At 43.9% G+C, this 23,409-nt stretch overlaps 1 protein-coding gene and 1 long non-coding RNA gene across 7 annotated transcripts; both read right to left on the bottom strand.

Moving 5' to 3' along the window:
- Positions 1–985: 985 nt before the first annotated feature.
- On the bottom strand, positions 986–9,431 carry LOC127344213 (solute carrier family 40 member 1). The gene is made up of 8 exons (XM_051370431.2): positions 9,276–9,431; positions 9,045–9,195; positions 2,841–3,037; positions 2,256–2,714; positions 1,961–2,132; positions 1,605–1,853; positions 1,377–1,504; positions 986–1,098 (listed from the first exon to the last, which is right to left on the bottom strand). The coding sequence occupies exons 1-8, from the start codon at positions 9,404–9,406 to the stop codon at positions 1,089–1,091; spliced, it is 1,497 nt and encodes a 498-aa protein (XP_051226391.1). The 5' UTR covers positions 9,407–9,431; the 3' UTR covers positions 986–1,088.
- Positions 9,432–10,576: 1,145 nt separating this feature from the next.
- Positions 10,577–14,699, bottom strand: LOC127344214 (uncharacterized). 6 transcript variants are annotated; one of them, XR_007877843.2, is made up of 8 exons: positions 13,742–14,699; positions 13,530–13,620; positions 13,212–13,359; positions 12,692–13,024; positions 12,519–12,580; positions 11,958–12,020; positions 11,421–11,510; positions 10,577–11,026 (listed from the first exon to the last, which is right to left on the bottom strand). It is a non-coding gene; the product is annotated as an uncharacterized lncRNA (long non-coding RNA). The 6 variants fall into 6 exon arrangements; XR_011756100.1 differs by lacking the exons at positions 10,577–11,026; positions 11,421–11,510 and adding an exon at positions 12,301–12,410 and having other exon boundaries at positions 11,615–12,020; positions 12,524–12,580; XR_007877840.2 differs by lacking the exons at positions 10,577–11,026; positions 11,421–11,510 and having other exon boundaries at positions 11,615–12,020; positions 12,425–12,580.
- Positions 14,700–23,409: the final 8,710 nt, after the last annotated feature.

Genomic DNA, 23,409 nt, shown 5'->3' with positions numbered 1-23,409 from the left:
CACTTTGCTACGCGACAGGAGGCCTGCAGGAAGGATGTCGAGCGGGCATTTGGTGTGCTTCAAGCACAATTTGCCATTGTCCGGTACCCTGTTCTAAGCTGGTCTCACGAGCAAATGTGGGAGGTGATGCAGGCTTGTGTGATCATGCACAACATGATCATCGAGGATGATCGCAAGAATCATGCCAGGACACATGTTGGTCCCTATGAGTGTGAGAGCCCTCTTGCGGAGGTTGATCATGAGTTGCCTGCAGATTTTGCTGATTTCCTCGCCATGCACGCAGAGATCCGTGACAGCAATGTTCATGATCAACTTCAAGCTGATCTCGTTGAGCATTTGTGGAGGATCAAAGAAAATGCCGCGGCACCTTGATCTAGCCCTATTTATTACATTTGTTTAGTTGTTTTATTGTTTGTTGTATTTTAATTTGAGAACTATCTCCGCAAACATATTTATTCCTATGTTATATATTATAAATGATTGTGTGTTAAAAAAGCCAAAAAAAGTATTTTTAATGTTTGTGGGACGCGGCTGTGGAGCGACGTCCCCCAAACGCGGCACGAACAAAACACATCCCTCAAACGCTCAATCCGGCGCGGTTTGGAGTACGCGACTGGAGATGCTCCGAGGAAGCTAGCATTTACAATTAAGTTTGAACACCACACTTGTGTAGTTGACTAGTTGTGTTGCACTATAAACATGCATTGGTGGTAGGGATTTTTTGTCTAGTGCCTCTATTAGTCACCATCATTGCACAAACATCATCGAAATTAAATAAGGTGGCACATGTATTTTATTCCATGGCAACCCACATGCACCATACTAGTTGAAGAATATGATACTATCAACTCTTCGGAAATTCAACACACGATGTAATGGTCATTTTTGAAACAAAAAGATCTGATATTCTAGATACTTCTTTTTTGGGTCCATAATAAGTTGATGGAATATATATCATGATGGTGATGTGGCACATTAGTGTGCACGCTGCACAAGCGCTCACTCGCCACAAGACAGAGCTACTTTTGCACTACCATGCATGTACAACAGTAATATCTCCCACTAGCAAAAAGAATATAGAAGAATCTCTACCGTAACCTGAAACGGAAGAAAAAAAAAAGTAAAATTAGCAACAGCTAGAATCGGGCCCAACTTATTTTGGCAGCTCACTAATTCTTGACCAATACGAACAAGGTCAAGATTTTCTTTAGATTCAGATACTACTCCGCAGATAACTTTGTTTTTGAACACGATCAAGAACTTTTTATCCCGCAAAAAGAGACGAAATTAAACAGAGGAAACCTAAGGAAGTTAGATAACCACAAGATCTTGATTGACAAGACGCCCGGCGGATCAAATATTGCAAGGTCGCTCACCACTCCAGCTTGGCAATGATCTTGTCCAGGTGGAACAGGTGCTTCCGTAAGAGGTAAACGTGCAGTGTGTATATGAGCGCAGCGCAGGTTACCAGGAAGAAGGACATTGCGATCAGCGTGCTGAAATCCTGTTGGGTTGTACACATTCAAAATGGCAGTCTAATCATCATATTCAGCTTGCCGTTTGGCAACAACTAGTACCTAGGAAAAATTAATGGATCTGCGTACCCTAGGGTCGGAGATGATGATGCCAATGATGTAGGTGAGCAAGTCAAAGATGGACTGCAGCGAGTTCTGTACCCCTCCAACGACGCACCGATCCGAGTCCCGGACATTGTCCTGCATCATCTGCATGACCGCCAGGTCGAACATCCACAGGCCAAGGCGCGACGCCGCGACGCCGGCCATGAGCATCCACGCTGACGCCACGCCGTCGCTCACCCAGATGGAGCCGACGCACAGTAGCAGGCAACACCACTACCAAGGCCAACACCAGAGAATCCTTAATTCCCTTCGTGTAGGAAATACATTACACCTGCCTATATATGTGTGTAGATTTTATCAAGGAAAATCAGAGGACATACCTGGATCCAGATGGACCATAGCCCTGTTCGAAGTGTCGAAACCCATGAGTGCACGACCGGGTACAGCAAGGTTGCAGTGATACCGACGATGGCGCTGAACCCCCGAGCCAGACTGATCAGGTAGGCGGGAATGCCATTCCAGTCCAGAGTTGCAGTCATCAGTGTACCAAAGCTGCAAAAGCAATGAAAAGAAAAACGTTACTTTTTTGCTGAATCCATGGATGACGAGGGGTCAGTCGCTCATCTAAGAAGAAGAATGCATCTGATTGATCAAAGAGTCGAGCTGCCTAATAACCTTAGGACATTGAAGTAGAGGATAGCAACAGCAACCCCTGGCAGCATCACATCCTGCCTCATGTACACTGCCCAAGAGTCCCAGCAGGGCAGGAACGAGAGGTAATTCGCCACACCCACTCTCCAATCCGACATCTCCTCACCGTACCTCTGCTCTTCATTGGCCAAAGCGACAATCTCCGACGAGGATAACGCCGCCGCTGACTTCCTTCTCAGCTGGACATTCTCGCCGAGAGCGGGCACGCCGTTGTACACGGAGACGAAGAGCCAGTACTGCAGTCCCACCGAGGCGACGTTCCACAGAGCCAGCGTCACCGCGGAGGCCTGTGTAGACACGAAGCTGATCACGAACCCGGACAGCACCGGCGCCAGCAGCTTGCAGCTCAGGTCGATCCTTCGGAGCGCAGAGTTGGTTTTGCTCAACGCCGCTGCCGGATGCCCGCTGCATATCACCACCACCCTGCATGCATCGCAGAATTGGATAATGGAGTATCGTCCACTGTATGTTAAATACGTCTGAATATGTGGTCTCTCCCCCATTTGTCATTCGTCTCTAGTTAAAAGTTGTAGGTTCTGATTTGTATACCATTCCCGCTCGATCAGTATGGTGCCGGCGAGAGTTGAGAGCGCTGCGAGCGCACCAGAGACGTTGGTCACGGAAACCAGAAGAACGAAGACCGGGAAGCTTTTGTCTTTCAGGTCATCGAAGACGAGCAGTGCGGTTACCGAAACTCCAGCTACGATAAAGGATAAACTTTGAACTAGTAGCCACAGACCCAAAACCTGCAGTACAGTGCAGCGTATCCAGTTACTGATCGAGGAAGGTTGAACATCAGTCAGAACCTAAACCAAGTTGCTGTTTTTTCTTCTTGAAAAAAGAGGTTGTACACCCCAGCCTCTGCATTTTTTTTCGAGGTGCCCCAGCCTCTGCATCGAAAACCTAATTGATATATTGTGCTAAATTTTACCCTTTTCTGTATTATTCACTGATATTGAAGAGTTGGCCACATGTCTCAGCGCACATGGTTGATGTCTAGGTGCCAAATCGAAAAGATAAAACCTGGCAGCTAATCTATGGTCCTGGGATGTTGTGCTTGCCAAAGCATCAGACCTGGCAGTGTGGGTGCGGGTCTAGTTGGACGAGCGTCTGACAGAAGTCGAGGCCACCGCCTCGGAAGGGGGTGTAGTCGGGGTGACATGGGTCCAGTAGGGTTTCGCATGCCGGAGTGGCGGCTCCAGGTAGCGGTGGTCTTTTGAAGCGTACGCGGTGAAAGACACAAGGGTGGAGAGGCATGCTTTCACAAGGGTGGAGAGGCATGCTTTCACAAGAGCGAGGTCTATGCGGAGAGGCGGTGTGAGGTTTTGGTGAGGCGTCTACCGGTTCTCCTTACCCTCTACGCCGGTCACGCCCGATTGGCTACATCAACAGGGGTTGCAAAGATTATAGTCTTTGACATACCTATTGGCATGTTGGTGGTGTGTTTTGTTGGTCGTTTCATCGCTTTCTCATGGTTTATGTATTTGGTTTCCGCCCGATTTTTCATAATTAACCGAGCAGCTATTTCTTCTATGATGAAACACATGAACTCCCACCCATTTCTAGGTGTTTACAAAAGAAATGTTTGGCACCTGATCCACCACACCCGACCGATCCAAATCAACCCACAATCCAACCCACCGTGTTGTTAACAAGGAGGAGGAGTTAGGCGACATGTGGTCTTACCGGCGGCGATCGGAGTCGACCTTTCCCGACATCGTCTCCACCATATAGAGCACATCAACCATTGCATCGAAAAGCTTCTGCCACGGCCTCCAGTGAAGCCTTCACTTCCAGCAAACCCAGGTTGCCACTGACGTTATTGTTATACTAACCTCTACCACCACAGCCATAGAAATCTGTAACCATATGACGGTTCAACCGGTTTTTGTTAGGATGATCTCCTCCCTAGTGGGCCCAACGGTCCATCGGGCCTCTTTGATCTGCGCCCTGATCAGGGACGCCCAACACACTATGGTTGGCGGGGTCCTGTCGTCAGCGCTATATAAAGAAGTGGGGCCCGGTGGCACGCACTATGAGGTTCATCGCTGCGCCGCACACCCCACCGATAACCCTACCGATCTAAGGGAGCGTTGTAGTGATGGGAAGTGCCGCCACCACCGCCACTGCCTCGCTCACGCTCACGCCCTCGCCCTCGCCACCATGTCCAATCCGTCTGGCTCATCGAGCCAAGGAGAAGGTACGCCCTCCAACTTTCTTTGTCTCTCTCTCTCGCAATAAACACACAGTATCTGCACACTTCAGTTCATAGATAAAGTACTACTCCGATTAGATCTACACCTAGATGATCCTAGCATTCTATCAATGGTATCAGAGCCACTAGGTTTTGTAGATTCATTGGTAGAAAGTTAAAAGATTAATAGTAGTAGCCCTAACCCTAGTTCATCCCATGAACAGTAAACCCTAACCCTATCCAGAGAAAAGAAGGGGGAGAGGGAAAAAGCTCTCACCGGTCGTCGTAGCTGCTTGGGACACCGGCAAAGGGTGCCGCCACTGAGCCGCTTGACGGTAGTGCGCCCACCCGTGGGTGCACCCACACACCGGAAAGAGGGGGGCGCCGCTCCTTTTTTTCGGGGGAGGCTGGTCGGCGCCGGTTTTGATGCGGCGACGGTCGCGCGCGATCGTCCGATGCAGTGGACGGCCATCGTTGCCCATCGCACGTGGTGCAGGCCGTGGGCCGCGCAAATGCGGTGGAGGTCGTGGGCCACGCACTAGCGCGGAGCAGGCCGTGGGCCAAATTTCAGCTTGCTCCTAGTTTTTTTTCCTTTTAATCATATATAGAGGCATTTCTTTGACTTTTTTGGGTCAGTTTTTTGACTTTTTTGTCTAGTTTTCTCCTACTCAAGCCAACGGGATGTTTGTTTTAGGAAATAGAAAAGGAACAGTAATGCTTCTGAAAAGTATAAAGTTCATGAATTTTATTCATGTTTTCCACTACAAATAGTTAAAAAGTGCCTTTTAAATTTAAAAGAGAAAAAGTAACAAATTTTATTCAAAGAGCATGATTAAAATGACAATGAAAATTATGTTCCTGTTATTTTTCTAACCAACATTGTCAATAACATGATCATGATTTGTGTTTGTTTATATGCATTTATTTCTATGTTCTGCCCAAAGGTGATATAGAATTGATTGCATAAACAGTTATATGTCTTAAGTTTGACCAGGGTTGAATTAATGGATGCAATTATTGTTATGATCTCACTTCTTTGTGATTTTGTGAAGGAGGGTACTACTTGATGAGATGCATCAAGGATGTTCCAACCCTTAGAGGTGATAACTACACTGAATGGAGAAAGAAAGTTGACTTGGCTTTCGTCTGCGCTGAGGTGGATTGGGTCATCGCCACCCGGCAGCCGATCAAACTAAAAGAGTTAGTCATAGATGATAAAGATGATGATGTTGCATGGGAGAAAAAGAAGAGGGATCATGCTCCATTGGAGATTACATATACCCTCTATAACAAAAAGTGGCTCACCGCCATCAAAAAGTGCATGGCTTTCATAAAGAACACAATTGAGCACGCTATTGTGGGCTCAATTGCAGAGTGTGACTCCGTATGGGAGTATCTTGAAAATATAAAGAGCCAGTTCACTGGTTTTTCAAAGATTTATGCTACCTAGCTACTGCAGCAACTAGTGACAGAAAATTACAGTGGAGATGGACATGGCATAAGAGAGAACATCCTCAGGATGAGCAACATGGATGCTAAACTAAAGCCCATGGATGCTGATCTAGATCTCAAGCCTGCATCCTGTAAGCTCCACATCAACATCCATGGGATTTAGTTTAGCAGCCATGTTGCTCATCTTGAGGATGTGCTCTCTTATGTCATGTCCACCTCCAGTGTACTTTTCTATCACCAGTTGCTCAGCAGCTGGGTAGCATAAATCTTTGAAAAACCAGTGAACTGGCTCTATATCTTTTCAAGATACTCCCCGACAGAGTCACATTCTGCAATTGAGTCCACAATAACGTGCTCAATTGTGTTCTTTATGAAAGACATGTACTTTTTGTTGGCCGTGAGCCACTTTTTGTTATCGAGGATATGTGTCATCTCCAATGGAGCATAATCCATCTTCTTTTTATCCCATGCATCATCATCATCTTTATCATCTCTGACTGGCTCTTTTGGTTTGGACGGCTGCGGGGTGTCGATGACCCAGTCCACCTCACGAAAGCCAAGTCGACCTTCTTTCTCTATTCAGTGTAGTTATCACCTCTCAGGGTTGGAACATCCTTGATGCATCCCATCAAGTAGTACCCTCCTTAAAAAACCACAAAGAATTGAGATCGTAACAACAATTGCTTGCATTAATCCAACACTGGTCAAAATTAATACATACAATTGTTTATGCAATCAATTCAATATCACCGTTGGGCAGAACATAGAAATAAATGCATATCGACAACACAAATCATGATAATGTTATTAACAACGTTGGTTAGAAAAATAACAGGAACATAATTGTCATCCTCATTTTAATCATGCTCTTTGAAACAAATTTGTTACTTTTGGTCTTTTAAATTTAAAGAGCACTTTTTAACTATTTGCAGTGGAAAATATGAATAAAATTCATTAAAATTTATACTTTTCAGAAGCATTAATGTTACTTTTCTATTTTCTAAAACAAACATCCCGTTGGAGATTAGGTGAAAACTAGACAAAAAAAGGGTAAAACAATTGACCCAAAATGTCAAAAAACTGCTTAAAATAGAAATAAAAAAGGAACTCGGCGCTGGCCAATTTTGGCCCACGGCCTACTGCGCCAGCACCTCCCATTGTCGGCCCATGGACTGCTTTGTCTCTGCGCGGCCCACGGCCCTCTCCACGCGCGAAGGGCAACGCTGGTCGTCCGATGCATCGGACAGTCGCGCGCGACTCTCGCCGCATCAAAACGGGCACCGACCAGCCTCCCCCGAAACCCTAGTCCATTTCCCCCCATCCAGCGTCTCTACTCGCTCTCTGGCGGCGGCGAGGTGACGGCGCCGCCCAGTTCTTGGCCGGCGACAGTGGAGCCCCTCCCCCTGTTCTTTTCTTCCTCCTCCGCTCGAAGACCCGAAGGCCTACGGCGCGGCCCCCTGGCCCTCTTGCTGGCGTGTGCGTGCATCCGCGAGTGCGCACCCTGCCGTCAAGCGGCTCAATGGCGGCGCCCTTTGCCGGCGTCCCGAGCTGCTACGGCCGGTGAGTAATTTTCCCATCTTCCCCTTTTTTTGTTGTTAGGGTTAGGGTTTGCGGGATGAGCTAGGTTAGGGTTTGTTGTTCATGGGATGAACTAGGGTTAGGGTTTCTACTGTTAATCTTTTATCTTTCTACCCAAAATAAATCTACAAAACCCAGTGGCTCTGATACCATTAATAGAATGCTAGGATCATCTAGGTGTAGATCTAATCGGGGTAGTACTTTATCTACGAACTGAGATCGCTATTGACTACAAGAGAGAGAGAGAAAGAGAGAGAGATGAGGGTGTACCTTCTCCTTGGCACGATGAGCCAGGCAGATTGGACATGGTGGCGAGGGCGACGGCGTGAGTGAGGTTGTGACGACGGTGGCGGTGCTTCCCGTCACTACAACGCTCCCTTAGATCGGTAGGGTTACCGGTGGGGTGTGCGTCGCAGTGACGAATCTCATAGTGCGTGCCACCGACCCCCACCTCTTTATATAGAGTTGGCGATAGGGGCCCGCCAACCATAGAGGGTTGGGCGCCCCCGATCAGGACGCAAGTCAATGGGGCGCGGTGGGCCGTTGGGCCCACTCGGGAGGATATCATCCTAACTTTTTCTTGCTTACAAGCATATGGTGGTATTATTAAGGGGTTCTTCGGTTGAAGGTCAAACTTAGCCACAACAGGTCACAATTTGGCTAACAAAGTTAGATTAGTATTTGGTTCATTATCGATATAAAGGTAATTTGCCACGCTTTCTTAGCCCAATGACCTATACGTGTTTTTGCCACACTTAAGTTTTTTTACTTTAATTGATCTTGGTCACACTGAAGGGCGTCAGATCACGATTGTGTCATGTGACTTTAGGTTTCAAACTAAAGATTCTACAATTTATGTTCCTACCGTAGGTGTTCCGATTCGATTCAGAATCGTGATTCACTTTGGTTACACTTAAGCTCGACAAAAAGGTTGGTACATTGAGGCACCGTTAGGACTCAAAGATTTGGTATATATTCATGCTTTTCTCCAAAAAAAAATTACTGTACTCCTTCAATTTGAATTAATTATCACGAATTTAGATAAGTTATTGCCCAACGCTTGTCTAGGTACATTTAAACCTGCGTCAATTAATTTGGGGCTGAGTGAGTAGGAAATTTCGGTGATATAAGGTGGAGTATAAGTCTTGTGTCTACATCCATGATAATGTTTTGGGGTTTTCCTACTCTTCCTGGAGTGAAGGACATCAATCGTATATTTCTACACAAATAATTGTCCCAAGTAAGCTCACAATTACCACCTTCTCTTCGAGCAAAAAAATATACCTACTACTCCCTCCACTCCACAAAAAATGTCTTATATTTGTTTAAATTTAGATTGATCTAAGACATATTTTATGGGATGGCCGGAGGTTTAGATACATTCGAATTTACATAATTCCAAGACATCCTATATAGGATGAAGGAAGTACTACCTAAAGTTAGTCATGAATACCCAGTTACGAATGAGCAAATTGGCATGGTCTCGAAGAGTGGCAAGTTTACTTAAAACCTGAAAATAGTTGACAAACCTGCAGGTATGTGAGCCTGTCGACGAGGGTTCCGACCATGGGGCCGAAGACAGCGACGGAGGAGCACTCGACGACGCCGTAGACGGCTGCGAAGAGGAGCGAGTCCGGCCAGACGCGGATCATGTACAGCCCCACCGAGAAATCCCACATACTGCACCACGGATATACGACCAGTGATCAAAATATGGTCGATTGCATGAAAGATCAGAAAGGAGAAAGGCCTCGGCGCACCGTGCGCCCCATCTGGCGAGGAAGTGGCCGACGTAGAGGCGGCGGAGGAGCGACGCGTCCAAGTCGCTGCCGTGGCCGTCGAGGAGAGGCACGAGATGGCCACCACCGCCGACCCACTCCCCGGCCTCCATCTGTGTCAGCGCTTAGCGGCAGCTAGGTGAGTGTAGGATCGGGAATATATAGGGACGAAAGAAGACCATCGCCGGCACAGAGGCGGCGTGGAACATGCAGACATGGAACCAATCGGGGGACGGCGGGACGGGGACACCACATCGTGGATCGCACATATGAGACGCGACCTTGGGAGCCAACATTTTCTTTTTTATCCCCTCCAGTTTTTTTTTTTTTGAACTTGATCACCTCAAGAAAGCCGAGCATGGCAGCAAGTTTTGTACTTCTCAATTCCAGAATTCTCATCTTGACTAGTACAAATGCCCGTGCGTTGCAACGGGTCTTCAAATTTCATTTTTTAGTGCACATATATAATTCATAACTCAATATAAAACTTTAAAATAAATCAGGGATATCATAATGTACTACCATGTGATAATACCGGACGCAATAAGAAACATTATTCTTATGCATCTGTTTGGTTTCAAGTTCTAGATCTTTTTGTTACTCTTCCGCGCTAAGTCCCACACATGTGTTCTGGGCCGTTAGGTATAACTAAAAGAATACTTATTTCCTGATTAGTCCAAACAACACTATAATATTCATAAATATTCGGAGACAACCCTTAATCGTAGCCTTCTGTATCAAACATATAAAAGGGGCTTTGCAAACATTCGATAATGGCAGGTGTAAACTCCATCAACTGGCCAATGGTGCGGATGCTATTTTTTTTAGATAGCTATTCCTTGACCGCTCCAAAAGAGGATGACCATAACACATGCACATTTAGGTTGAGGCTGAGTGAAGATGCACGTCTAACATGCCAAATACATTGCAACCATATAATTTAAATTGTGTCTATGAGTTAAATTGTAGAGCTCATCCCATAATTTATCCTCTTCAAATTGTGACCGTCTATAAAGGCACCAAGAACGAATGTCCCTTTAATCATAAGTTAGTCAGATTATTATTTTTTATATTTTTTATGATGCTACTAAGTCTCATGCAACAATTTTGAATAACCCTAGCATATCTTTCCTTTTATCAAACCAAGGAATCAAGAAACACACAATTGCCGGTGAAAAAAAGTGTACATTGACATAACCATAACAAAAATATGTGTGTAATATCATCCGAAATTACAATTAACACCCCAGTCAGATGATGAGGCCCTTCTCGAGCAGCTCGAATCAAACATGTCACTCCTTGATAACCAAAAATACAATATTCAACACTTTACCAACCACTCACCCTCCATGTCACCACTATGACGGTAGCTCCACCGGCTACATGCAAGAAACATCACACTAATGTATACATCCAAAAACTTAACCAACTATTATAAAACTGAAATAATACAAATGAAACTTCAAAATATCCATGTTTATAAAACTGAAATAATACGAATGCAACTTCAAAATATCCCATGTATACCCTAACTTCTTGTTGATGTTGATCGATGTACTTATGAACACCAATCATATCATGGTTCAGCCGTTTTGCAAGCCATCCACGATATCCTCTTTTCTCTAATTTCAGCGCGTTGTCAGCAGTTGATGTATATATTTGTGTTCTTGATTAGTATCCCGATCACATATAACTGAACAGATCTAAAGTGTCAGATTAAGTTCCCCCTCAAGCTGCATGATAAAAGGCAGACACAGGTTCAGAGCGAGAAGACAAATAGCTTAACGGTTAACCCGCAACGAGGCTGACCATTGCTCTCCTATGGGTGTTTCCTTTAACAATGGAACATCAAAAGTGTTTCAGTTATTCTATAGGTTGAGCATAAAATGTGGAGATTTAACTCAGCCTTGGTACCTAGTATTTTTTTGTTTAGAAAACTTAGTTATAAATGTTATACTTGCAGATAGAAAGCTAAGATGTTCAAATCAAAGAATCAACATGCTAAAAATTGTAAAAGAGGATGTGCACAGGTGAATGAACTTCTGCTCATCACTTTCTGCTATGCTATAAGAGCTGGAATTGTGATATCTACCGAACTGTTCATACCCTGGATAACAAATAACTCACCATATCGCAGGCCCCCTACAATATTGGGGGACACATTTTTGCAGCCAGTTCCAACAAACACTACAATATCTACGGCTTGGACCCATAGACCTGAAATATCATATGAAAGTTTAAATTTAAATTAAGACAAGCTTAAGATTAATATTCAAGAATGGAAACGTTTCAAATCCCTATTATTGCATTCAAGAGCTACATTTGAAGTTCTGAGATTGGAAGATTTACTATTGTGTAATTGAAAGGATACAATGAGAAAATAAATCCAGGCCACACAAGAAACAGAGGCCAGGATATGTAGGAATAAAATAAACACTATCAAAAGCATTGACCTTGAGAACTTGTCAGTTATCGGTTATCAAAATGTACCGAAGACACCCTGTTCATGATATTATGAAATTAAGAAGTACGGGAACTACCCAAGTTATAGATGTACTAAACATTAGTGATATAGACCAAGGATTATATGTCGAGAAGAGGCCATAAGCAAGAAAACACAACATGGTCCCCTTTTCAACAAAGATTTGAGAGGCAGAGTAGGACCAGAATTTATGTAGTCGATCAGGCTGGAAATAAAAAGGCTCTCCTTCATATCATTACAGTGCCCTGTGAAAAGAGAATGAGAATTAGTATTATACCAAGGTATTGTCCGTTCCCAATAATCATCACATATACCTATCATAAAAAAATTATGTAATAACAAATCCAATACCATTGGCTCTTTTGGAATCACACAGAGCCTGGCTTAACTACGTTTTAATAATGCTATTTTTAAAATGTTGTTCAGTTTAAGCGAGAAACATGGAAAATATGAGTGTTATTCATGAGTAAAAGAATATATGATTGGCAATAAAAGAAGATTAGAGATCTTAGATAGTATATTCACCATGAAATAATTCCACGATTATTTTTGTTGATGGTATTGATTCGCTGAACAATTTTAATGGGGTTAGCAATTGAAGACGTTTGGAGCAGTAGTGTCATCGCAAGTTAAATCTGCAAAGAATTACCATGCACACATTTGATGCCTTCAAGCTTGACCGAGACACACGCTACAATTCTATACAGTAGTACTTTCAATAATGCCAGGTAAGCAGTCCTCACCTCACCAAGAGCGAGTTCCACGCTTTTTGTGCATGCAAAGTTGCTCCAACCAAGGCCTACATCTACATAGTACATGGATAGAAGTAGGGGAGTGTACCTCATTATCATTTCAAGTATATTATAAAAAATAGGTGTCTATTAAATATCTTAATCTTGGCATAAAGAACACTAACCTGTCTAGGAGCCATGGATGAACTTCCGACAGGAACACTGCAATTAAAGTGAAGAGGCAGTAATAATACTCCAAGTATATGCTTTGACTTATTGAAACATCATCCAGCTTAACTATGATATACACTAAAATTAAAATGCATTACCAAACAGCAAGTTGTTATCACTGTAGAAACCTTCATAATTTGCCAAGGAAATCAAATCTCATGGATGGATCATGAATTTTGCCAACTCCTATGAAGTGGACATAATATTTTTAAATTTAAATTTAACGATCCAAGCCAACTCCTATGAAGTGGACATTTCCAATGGCTCTTGAACCAACACATTTGTACCTAGAACACAAATTCATGATACAATAAGTACACTATATGCCAATCTCATGGATGGATCATGAATACTTCAAACATGGCTGCAAATAAACATCGAGCACGCTTAAAAGAACTAAAGGGCAACTCATATGTAGAATAACGTGTCCAAAGTTTAGAGGGGAAGATAGACATGAATGGGTGTGGTGCTAACCAGAGTCTCGAGGCCTCCATTGCCGCACATACAGCAGCTACTGCTGATGTGCTCGTTGAAGTCACCTTGACACCAGCACTCACGTCGAGACTCACTTGCCAAGGCGCCGACATTGGCACTGCTATGTTTGAAGTTTGAACCCAACAAACTAAGCAAAATGTAAAAATTGCCAATTACTCGGATATTGTAGGTGCAGCATTTCATCATGCAGCTTATGTACCTAAGTGAAAAGCTAACATGAGGATGAAGAGCACATTGTACATAAAAAATAGTGGCTGCTGCATGCTGCTTGTGGTACGACACGCTGAAGAAAATCACCTGTAATCGCTGGTCCTCTCCGCCTTCCTCAACCCATCACAACACGGATGAATCCTTCTGGAGTCTTCCCAACCAAGAGAGGGAGCAGATTCTGCAATAGGACAAGTCAGAAGGGGAGGGAGATAGAGCGGGGGGAGGTGGTGCCCCTCCGCTACCGGTCTGCCGCCGCGTGCATGCCATAGTTTACGAGCCCTCCCCGTGACTAAACTCACCAGAGTGACAACTTGAGCTGAATCCGGAGGTGGTTCCCCATTCTTCTAGTCTTCTTCACGCACCTCCACTACTGTTGCTCTCCTTCCACCTGCTCGTCATTGCTGCTGAGCTCCTCCACAGCCTCCCCGATCCAGCGCCGTCTGTTTCACTTCTCCTCCGACCACCACCGCCGCCTGCCCCCTATCTGTCCGTGGCTCGGCTCACCGGTAAGAGACGAGCGTTGGCGTAGACTGCATGTCTGCACACCGCTGAAATTAGGAATAGTGGGGAAGTAAGTTAATCTGCAATGGACCACTCCAACCTATACTTGGATAGTATTATATGAACCTTTGATGTCTTATCACAAGTATTATGCTTGGAAGAAACTACAGAGGAACCTATGACCATGATGGGCACTAAATCGCAGGTTTGCAAAACATTAATGTTATATATCCTGATTAGAAGGTTGATAATCATGTCGCCATATATAAATATCATGATGATAACATAAATTGTAAAAGAAAATTGCATTCTCAAACATTCTCCAGTTCCAGAGAAGCTCACTTATCTTCAACTTGTTTCTGAGGAATGTATGTCATGAATAAATGATTGCTGCGGTATTGAAGTTTGTATTCATTATTCATCTTGGATAACATAAATTGGAAATTAAAGGGCACTACAATTCAATGGAGAGATCTACTAAAATATCGGAAAACCCAAGTTAGTTTGTGTCATGTATAATATTGTTGATGATGATAGAGTTATCCAACTTTTAAAGTTAATGTCACATTTAGCATACGTAAGTTGACTGGAGGCTTTGAAATTTTTGACATTCTAAGCTTTACCTGAATGTGTGGTAAAGAAAGTAAGTAATTGAGACACTCTTATATGTTCAGAAAACCAAATGTATTACTTGATAACATGTAATCCTGCACCGCATCTGTTATAGGGATGGCAATAGCCAAACAATCTCTTGTAATACACAAGGTATGAGGTTGGTGTTAGAGAAGCTAAGATCATTCGTTAATCACTAAAGATACAAATGGTTGATTTGTCTTCACCAAAGAGAACTTGAGACCATACCTCAATTGGAAGACCAAGCTCTGAACCTAGATCACACATTATGGCAACCCCAGTTTGGACCACCTCTCCAAACATAAATGTTCACCACTGCAGCCTTTGATTTGGATTCCTGGCACCAGTTTTTTTAGACGAAGGGATAAAGATGGGTAAGGATTTGAATGTACACAGTATCAAAATGATATTCAGAACAGAGAAAACAAATATGCAGAAATAGTGAGCCGTAGGATTCCAAGTTTGTTACATCCAAAACCAATCTAGCATATTGCAAAACCTCCTCCTCTTTGGAAGCTTCACTGTACCCTTCATAATATCCTAGCTCTGCGGCATATCCCGAATCTCGAACAAGGAAATAAGATTGATCTGTTATCATCTTAATTAACTTTTACAACTTATCTAAAAGACTTGGAAGAAAGTTAAGTTTACTGTGTCAGCAGATATGACACTCGCACCACCACCTGCAATCAGTGTCCAAATGCGACCGTTCAAGTTCAGAGCATTAAATTTTAGTGATGCACTGTAGGATAACGTTGCATAGAAAACAAAAATTTTCCTACGGCGAACACGCAATCCAAGCCAAGATGCAATCTAGAAGACGGTAGCAACGAGGGGGTATCGAGTCTCACCCTTGAAGAGATTCCAAAGCCTACAAGATGAGGCTCTTGTTGCTGCGGTAGACGATCACTTGCCGCTTGCAAAAGCGCGTAGAAGATCTTGATCACGATCGGTTCCGGCGCCACGAACGGGCAGCACCTCCGTACTCGGTCACACGTTCGGTTGTTGATGAAGACGACGTCCACCTCCCCGTTCCAGCGGGCAGCGGAAGTAGTAGCTCCTCTTGAATCCGACAGCACGACGGCGTGGTGTCGGTGGCGGTGTAGAAGTCCGGCGGAGCTTCGCTAAGCAATGCGGGCAATATGGAGTGGAGGAGCTTGGCTAGGGTTTGGGAGGGGGTGGCCGGCCACTCTATGGGGGGCGGCCAGCTTATGGTCTTGGGGTGGCCGGCCCCCTCCCTTGGCCCCTCATTATATAGGTGGATCCCAAGTGTTGGTGTCCAAGTCTTCGAATAAGACCCGAAACCAAAACCTTCCATAGGAGGGGGAAACCTAGCCCAACTAGGACTCCCACCCAAAGGTGGGATTCCCACCTCCCATGTGGGGGGTGGCCGGCCCCCTATGGTGGAGTCCACTTGGGACTCCACCCCATCTAGGGCTGGCCGGCCATGGAGGTGGAGTCCCTTGTGGACTCCACCTTCCTTGGTGGTTTCTTCCGGACTTTTCTAGAACCTTCTAGAACCTTCCATAGAACCTTCCGCGACATTTTATTTCACATAAAATGACATCCTATATATGAATCTTATTCTCCGGACCATTCCGGAACTCCTCGTGATGTCCGGGATCTCATCCGGGACTCCGAACAAATATTCGAACTCCATTCCATAATTCAAGTGCTACCATTTCAACATCCAACTTTAAGTGTGTCACCCTACGGTTCGAGAACTATGCGGACATGGTTGAGTACTCACTCCGACCAATAACCAATAGCGGGATCTGGAGATCCATAATGGCTCCCACATATTCAACGATGACTTTAGTGATCGAATGAACCATACACATATATTACCAATTCCCTTTGTCTCGCGATATTTTACTTGTCCGAGGTTTGATCTTCGGTATCACTCTATACCTTGTTCAACCTCGTCTCTGACAAGTACTCTTTACTCGTACCGTGGTATGTGGTCTCTTATGAACTCATTCATATGCTTGCAAGACATTAGACGACATTCCACCGAGAGGGCCAGAGTATATCTATCCGTCATCGGGATGGACAAATCCCACTGTTGATCCATATGCCTCAACTCATACTTTCCGGATACTTAATCCCACCTTTATAGCCACCCATTTACGCAGTGGTGTTTGGTGTAATCAAAGTACCTTTCCGGTATAAGTGATTTACATGATCTCATGGTCATAAGGACTAGGTAACTATGTATCGAAAGCTTATAGCAAATAACTTAATGACGAGATCTTATGCTACGCTTAATTGGGTGTGTCCATTATATCATTCACACAATGACATAACCTTGTTATTAATAACATCCAATGTTCATGATTATGAAACTAATCATCCATTAATCAACAAGCTAGTTTAAGAGGCATACTAGGGACTTCTTGTTTGTCTACATATCACACATGTACTAATGTTTCGGTTAATACAATTCTAGCATGATATATAAACATTTATCATAAACATAAAGATATAAATAATAACCACTTTATTATTGCCTCTAGGGCATATCTCCTTCGATCTCCCACTTGCACTAGAGTCAATAATCTAGATTACATTGTAATATACCTAACACACATGGCATTCTGGTGTAGGTCATGCTTAGACCTAGGCTGAGCTTTAGTCAACGGATCTGCTACATTCGGATCGGTGTGTACTTTGCAAATCTTTACTTCTCCATCTTCGATGTACTCGCGAATCGAGTGGTAACGCAGCTTGATATGCTTCAGCCTCTTGTGTGACCTTGGCTCTTGTGCATTGGCGATGGCACCCATGTTATCACGGTAAATGATTAATGGGTCCAATGCACTAGGAACCACACCGAGCTCTACAATGAACCTCTTCATCCATACCGCTTCGATGAAGCCTCGAAGCCGCTATGTACTCGATTACGTTGAAGACTTCGCCACCGTGCACCGCTTCGAGCTTGCCCAGCTTACTGCAGCACCATTCAATATAAACACGTACCTGCAGTTGTGACTTAGAGTCATCGGGATCGGTGTTCCAACTTGCATCGGTGTAACCGTTTACAACGAGCTCTTGGTCACCTCCATAACAAAGAAACATATCCTTAGTTCTTTTCAAGTACTTCAGGATATTCTTGACCGCTGTCCAGTGTTCCATTCCTGGATCACTTTGATATCTGCTAGTCAAACTAACAGCATGTGCTATATCCGGTCTAGTACATAGCATGGCATACATGATAGATCCTACTGCCGAGGCATAGGGGATGTTACACATCCTTTCTCTTTCTTCTGCCGTAGCCGGTCCTTGAGTTTTACTCAATACCTTGCCTGGTAACATAGGTAAGAACCCTTTCTTACTTTCGTCCATTCTAAACTTCTTTAGAATCTTGTCCAGATATGTACTCTGTGATAGCCCTATTAGGCGTCTTGATCTATCTCTATAAATCTTGATGCCTAATATATACGATGCTTCACCAAGGTCTTTCATTGAAAAACTATTATTCAAATAACCCTTAACATTGCTTAATAGTTCTATATCATTCCCGATCAATAATATGTCATCTACATATAATATCAGGAATGCTACAGAGCTCCACTCACTTTCTTGTAAATACAGGCCTCTCCATGACCTTTGTATAAACCCGAAGTCTTTGATCACCTTATCAAAGCGTCGGTTCCAACTTCTTGATGCTTGCTTCAGTCCATAGATTGAACGCTGAAGTTTGCATACTTTGTCAGCATTTTTAGGATCGACAAAACCTTTTGGTTGTACCATATACAACTCTTCCTCAATGTCTCCATTAAGGAACGCCGTTTTGACATCCATCTGCCAAATCTCATAATCGAAAAATGCAGCTATTGCTAACAAAATCCTCACAGATTTTAGCTTCGCTACGAGTGAGAAAGTCTCATCGTAGTCAACTCCATGAATTTGTCGGAAACCCTTTGCGACAAGTCGAGCTTTATAGACAGTAATATTACCATCAGCATCTGTTTTTCTCTTGAAGATCCATTTATTCTCGACAGCCTTACGGCTATCAGGTAAGTCTACCAAAGTCCATACTTTGTTATCATACATGGATCCCATTTCGGATTTCATGGCTTCTTGCCATTTGTTGGAATCTGGGCTCATCATCGCTTCTTCATACGTCGCAGGGTCCTCATCATTGTTATCCACAATCATGACATTTAGACAAGGATCATACCAATCAGGAGTGGCACGTTCCCTTGTCGATCTGCGAGGTTCAATAGTTTCCTCGTTCGAAGTTTCATGATCATTATCATTAGCTTCCTCTGTTGCCGGTGTAGGCGGCAGGTACAACTTCCGTCTTTGCGCTACTGCGATCAACGAGTATAGATTCATCAATCTCATCGAGTTCTACTTTTCTTCCAGTCACTTCTTTAGTGAGAAATTCTTTCTCAAGAAAGGTTCCGTTCTTAGCAACAAAGATTTTGCCTTCGGATCTGTGATAGAAAGTGTACCCTATAGTTTCCTTAGGGTATCCTATGAAGACGCATTTTTCCGCTTTGGGTTCTAGCTTGTCCGGTTGTAACTTCTTTACATAGGCTTCGCAACCCCAAACTTTCAGGAACGACAGCTTAGGTTTCTTATTAAACCATAATTCATACGGTGTCGTTTCTACGGATTTTGATGGTGCTCTATTTAAAGTGAATGCGGCTGTCTCTAATGCATAACTCCAAAATGATAACGGCAAATCAGTAAGAGACATCATACTACGAACCATATCTAAGAGAGTTCGATTACGACGTTCGGACACACCGTTTCGTTGAGGTGTTCCCGGCGGTGTCAATTGTGAAAGTATTCCGCATTTCTTTAAATGCATGCCAAACTCATAACTCAGATATTCACCTCCACGATCAGATCGTAGAAATTTGATCTTCTTGTTACGTTGATTTTCTACTTCACTTTGAAATTCCTTAAACTTTTCGAAAGTTTCGGATTTATGTTTCATGAAATAGATATACCCATATCTACTCAGATCATCTGTGAAGGTTAGAACATAACGATAACCACCGCGCGATGCTACGCTCATTGGTCCACATACATCCGTATGTATGATTTCCAATAAGTCGATGGCTCGCTCCATCATACCAGAAAATGGAGTCTTTGTCATTTTACCCATTAGACATGCTTCGCATCTATCAAGTGACTCAAAGTCAAGTGATTCAAGTAATCCATCGGTATGGAGTTTCTTCATGCGTTTCACTCCAATATGACCAAGGCAGCGATTGCCACATATAATTAGAATTATCATTAAGTTTAATTCGCTTAGCATCAATGTTATGTATATGCGTATCACTACTATCGAGATCTAATAGAAATAAGCCATTCTTTTGTGGTGCTCGACCATAAAAGATATTATTCATAAAAATAGAACAACCATTATTCTCAGACTTGAATGAATAACCGTCTTGCATTAAACAAGATCCAGATATAATGTTCATGCTCAACGCAGGTACATAATAGCAATTATTTAGGCTTAAAACTAATCCCGAAGGTAGATGTAGAGGAAGTGTGCCATTGCGATCACATTGACCTTGGATCCGTTTCCAACGCGCATCGTCACTTCATCTTTCGGCAGTTGTCGTTTATTCTTTAGTTCCTATTTCGAGTTACAAATATGAGCAACCGAACCAGTATCAAATACCCAGGTACTAGAACGAGAACCGTTGAAATGAACATCTATAACATGTATATCAAATATACCTTCTTTCTTCTTCTTGACAAGGCCGCTCTTGAGATCAGCCGAGATACTTGGAGCAATTACGCTTCCAGTTGTCCCTTCTCCTTGCGATAATAGCACTCAGCATCGGGCTTAGGGCTGTTCTTAGGTTTCATAGGAGGCGTGGCAGCTTTCTTGCCACCCTTCTTGAATTTTCCCTTAGACTTGCCCTGTTTCTTGAAACTGGTGGTCTTGTTGACCATCAACACTTGGTGCTCTTTCTTGATCTCAATCTCAGCAGCTTTTAGCATGCCAAAAAGTTCAGGTAACTCCTTGTTCATGTTCTGCATATTGTAGTTCATCACAAAGTTCTTGTAACTTGGTGGCGGTGATTGAAGGACACGATTAATCCCGATCTGTTAGGAATCACTATTCCCAAGTCACCGAGTTTCTTCGCATGCCGGTCATGGCGAGCATGTGCTCACTAACGGAGCTGCCTTCTTCCATCATACAATTTGAAGAAATGTTTCGATGCTTCATAGCATTCCATCGCCGCATGAGTCTCGAATATAGCTTTCAGCTCATTCATCAACTCATGAGGATCATGGTGCTCAAAACGTTTTTGAAGATCGGATTCCAGATCGCACAGATGGCACACCGAACTTGAGAGTACCGAGTTTTCCGAGTCGCGTAAACAGCTTTTACTTCATCGGATTCATCTTCTGCGGGGAGGGTCACCTAGCGGTGCATCAAGCACAAATTGCAGATTTCCGCCGAGAGGAAGATCCTCACATGACGGAACCGATCGGTGAAGTTGCTACCGTTGCTCTTAAGTTTCTCTTTCTCTAGGAACCGATTAAAATTGATTGGGGACGCCATCTCTACAACATATATTTGCAATAGTTTAGACTAAGTTTATGACAAATTGAGTTCAAATTTTAATTCAACATAATTAAAAACCTAAGTGAACTCCCACTCAAAACAATATCCCTCGCATTGTCTTAGTGATCACATGAACCAAATCCACCGCACCTAAACCCGATCATCACGAGAAAAGGTGTGATTTCAATGGCGAACACTCAAAGTGTTCATCATATCAACCATATGATTCATGCTCTACCTTTCGGTATCACGTGTTCCGAGACCATGTCTGTACATGCTAGGCTCGTCAAGGCCACCTTAGTATCCGCATGTGCAAAACTGTCTAGCACCCGTTATATGTACTTATTGAATCTATCACACCCGATCATCACGAGGTGCTTCGAAACGACAAGACTTGGCAACGGTGCTACTAAGGATGAACACTTTATTATCTTGAGATTTTAGTGAGGGATCATCTTATAATGCTACCGTCGCGATCTAAGCAAAATAAGATGCATAAAAAGGATTAACATCACATGCAGTTCATATGTGATATGATATGGCCCTTTTGTTCTTGCGCCTTTGATCTTCATCTCCAAAGCACGGATATGATCTCCATCATCTTCGGGCATGATCTCCATCATCGTCGGCGTAGCGTCAAGGTCAATGGCGCCGTCTTCATGATTGTCCTCCATGTAGCAACTATTACAACTACTTTGAAATACTACTCAACATGAAATTTAAAGACAACCATAAGGCTCCTGCGTTGCCACAATACAATAATGATCATCTCATACATATTCATCATCACATTATGGCCATATCACATCACCAAACCCTGCAAAAACAAGTTAGACGTCTCTAATTTGGTTTGCATATTTTACGTGGTTTAGGGTTTTCGAGAGAGATCTAATCTACCTACGAACATGAACCACAACGTTGATACTAATGTTTTCAATAGAAGAGTAAATTGAATCTTTACTATAGTAGGAGAGACAGACACCCGCAAAGCCTCTTATGCAATACAAGTTGCATGTCGAACGAGGAACAAGTCTCATGAACGCGGTCATGTAAAGTTAGTCCGAGCCGCTTCATCCCACTATGCCATAAAGATGCAAAGTACTCAAACTAAAGATAACAAGAGCATCAACGCCCACAAACCATTGTGTTCTACTCGTGCAACCATCTATGCATAGACACGGCTCTGATACCACTGTAGGATAACGTTGCATAGAAAACAAAAAATTTCCTACGGCGAACACGCAATCCAAGCCAAGATGCAATCTAGAAGACGGTAGCAACGAGGGGGTATCGAGTCTCACCCTTGAAGAGATTCCAAAGCCTACAAGATGAGGCTCTTGTTGCTGCGGTAGACGATCACTTGCCGCTTGCAAAAGCGCGTAGAAGATCTTGATCACGATCGGTTCCGGCGCCACGAACGGGCAGCACCTCCGTACTCGGTCACACGTTCGGTTGTTGATGAAGACGACGTCCACCTCCCCGTTCCAGCGGGCAGCGGAAGTAGTAGCTCCTCTTGAATCCGACAGCACGACGGCGTGGTGTCGGTGGCGGTGTAGAAGTCCGGCGGAGCTTCGCTAAGCAATGCGGGCAATATGGAGTGGAGGAGCTTGGCTAGGGTTTGGGAGGGGGTGGCCGGCCACTCTATGGGGGCGGCCAGCTTATGGTCTTGGGGTGGCCGGCCCCCTCCCTTGGCCCCTCATTATATAGGTGGATCCCAAGTGTTGGTGTCCAAGTCTTCGAATAAGACCCGAAACCAAAACCTTCCATAGGAGGGGGAAACCTAGCCCAACTAGGACTCCCACCCAAAGGTGGGATTCCCACCTCCCATGTGGGGGGTGGCCGGCCCCCTATGGTGGAGTCCACTTGGGACTCCACCCCATCTAGGGCTGGCCGGCCATGGAGGTGGAGTCCCTTGTGGACTCCACCTTCCTTGGTGGTTTCTTCCGGACTTTTCTAGAACCTTCTAGAACCTTCCATAGAACCTTCCGCGACATTTTATTTCACATAAAATGACATCCTATATATGAATCTTATTCTCCGGACCATTCCGGAACTCCTCGTGATGTCCGGGATCTCATCCGGGACTCCGAACAAATATTCGAACTCCATTCCATAATTCAAGTGCTACCATTTCAACATCCAACTTTAAGTGTGTCACCCTACGGTTCGAGAACTATGCGGACATGGTTGAGTACTCACTCCAACCAATAACCAATAGCGGGATCTGGAGATCCATAATGGCTCCCACATATTCAACGATGACTTTAGTGATCGAATGAACCATACACA

The sequence above is a fragment of the Lolium perenne genome, chromosome 3 (genome assembly GCF_019359855.2).
Source record: "Lolium perenne isolate Kyuss_39 chromosome 3, Kyuss_2.0, whole genome shotgun sequence".
NCBI lineage: Eukaryota > Viridiplantae > Streptophyta > Magnoliopsida > Poales > Poaceae > Lolium > Lolium perenne.
Note: the sequence above shows the minus strand (reverse complement) of the source record. Positions and strands in the feature narration are given on the sequence as shown.

Bases quoted from the DNA above. Each gene is read 5' to 3' on its own strand.
- LOC127344213 (XM_051370431.2), bottom strand. From the start codon at position 9,406: ATGGAGGCCGGGGAGTGGGTCGGCGGTGGTGGCCATCTCGTGCCTCTC. The intron at 2,715-2,840 runs GTATACAAATCA...CGATGCATGCAG, and splicing joins ATACTGATCGAGCGGGAATG to GGTGGTGGTGATATGCAGCG. The intron at 2,133-2,255 runs GTTATTAGGCAG...TTGCTTTTGCAG, and splicing joins CTCTACTTCAATGTCCTAAG to CTTTGGTACACTGATGACTG.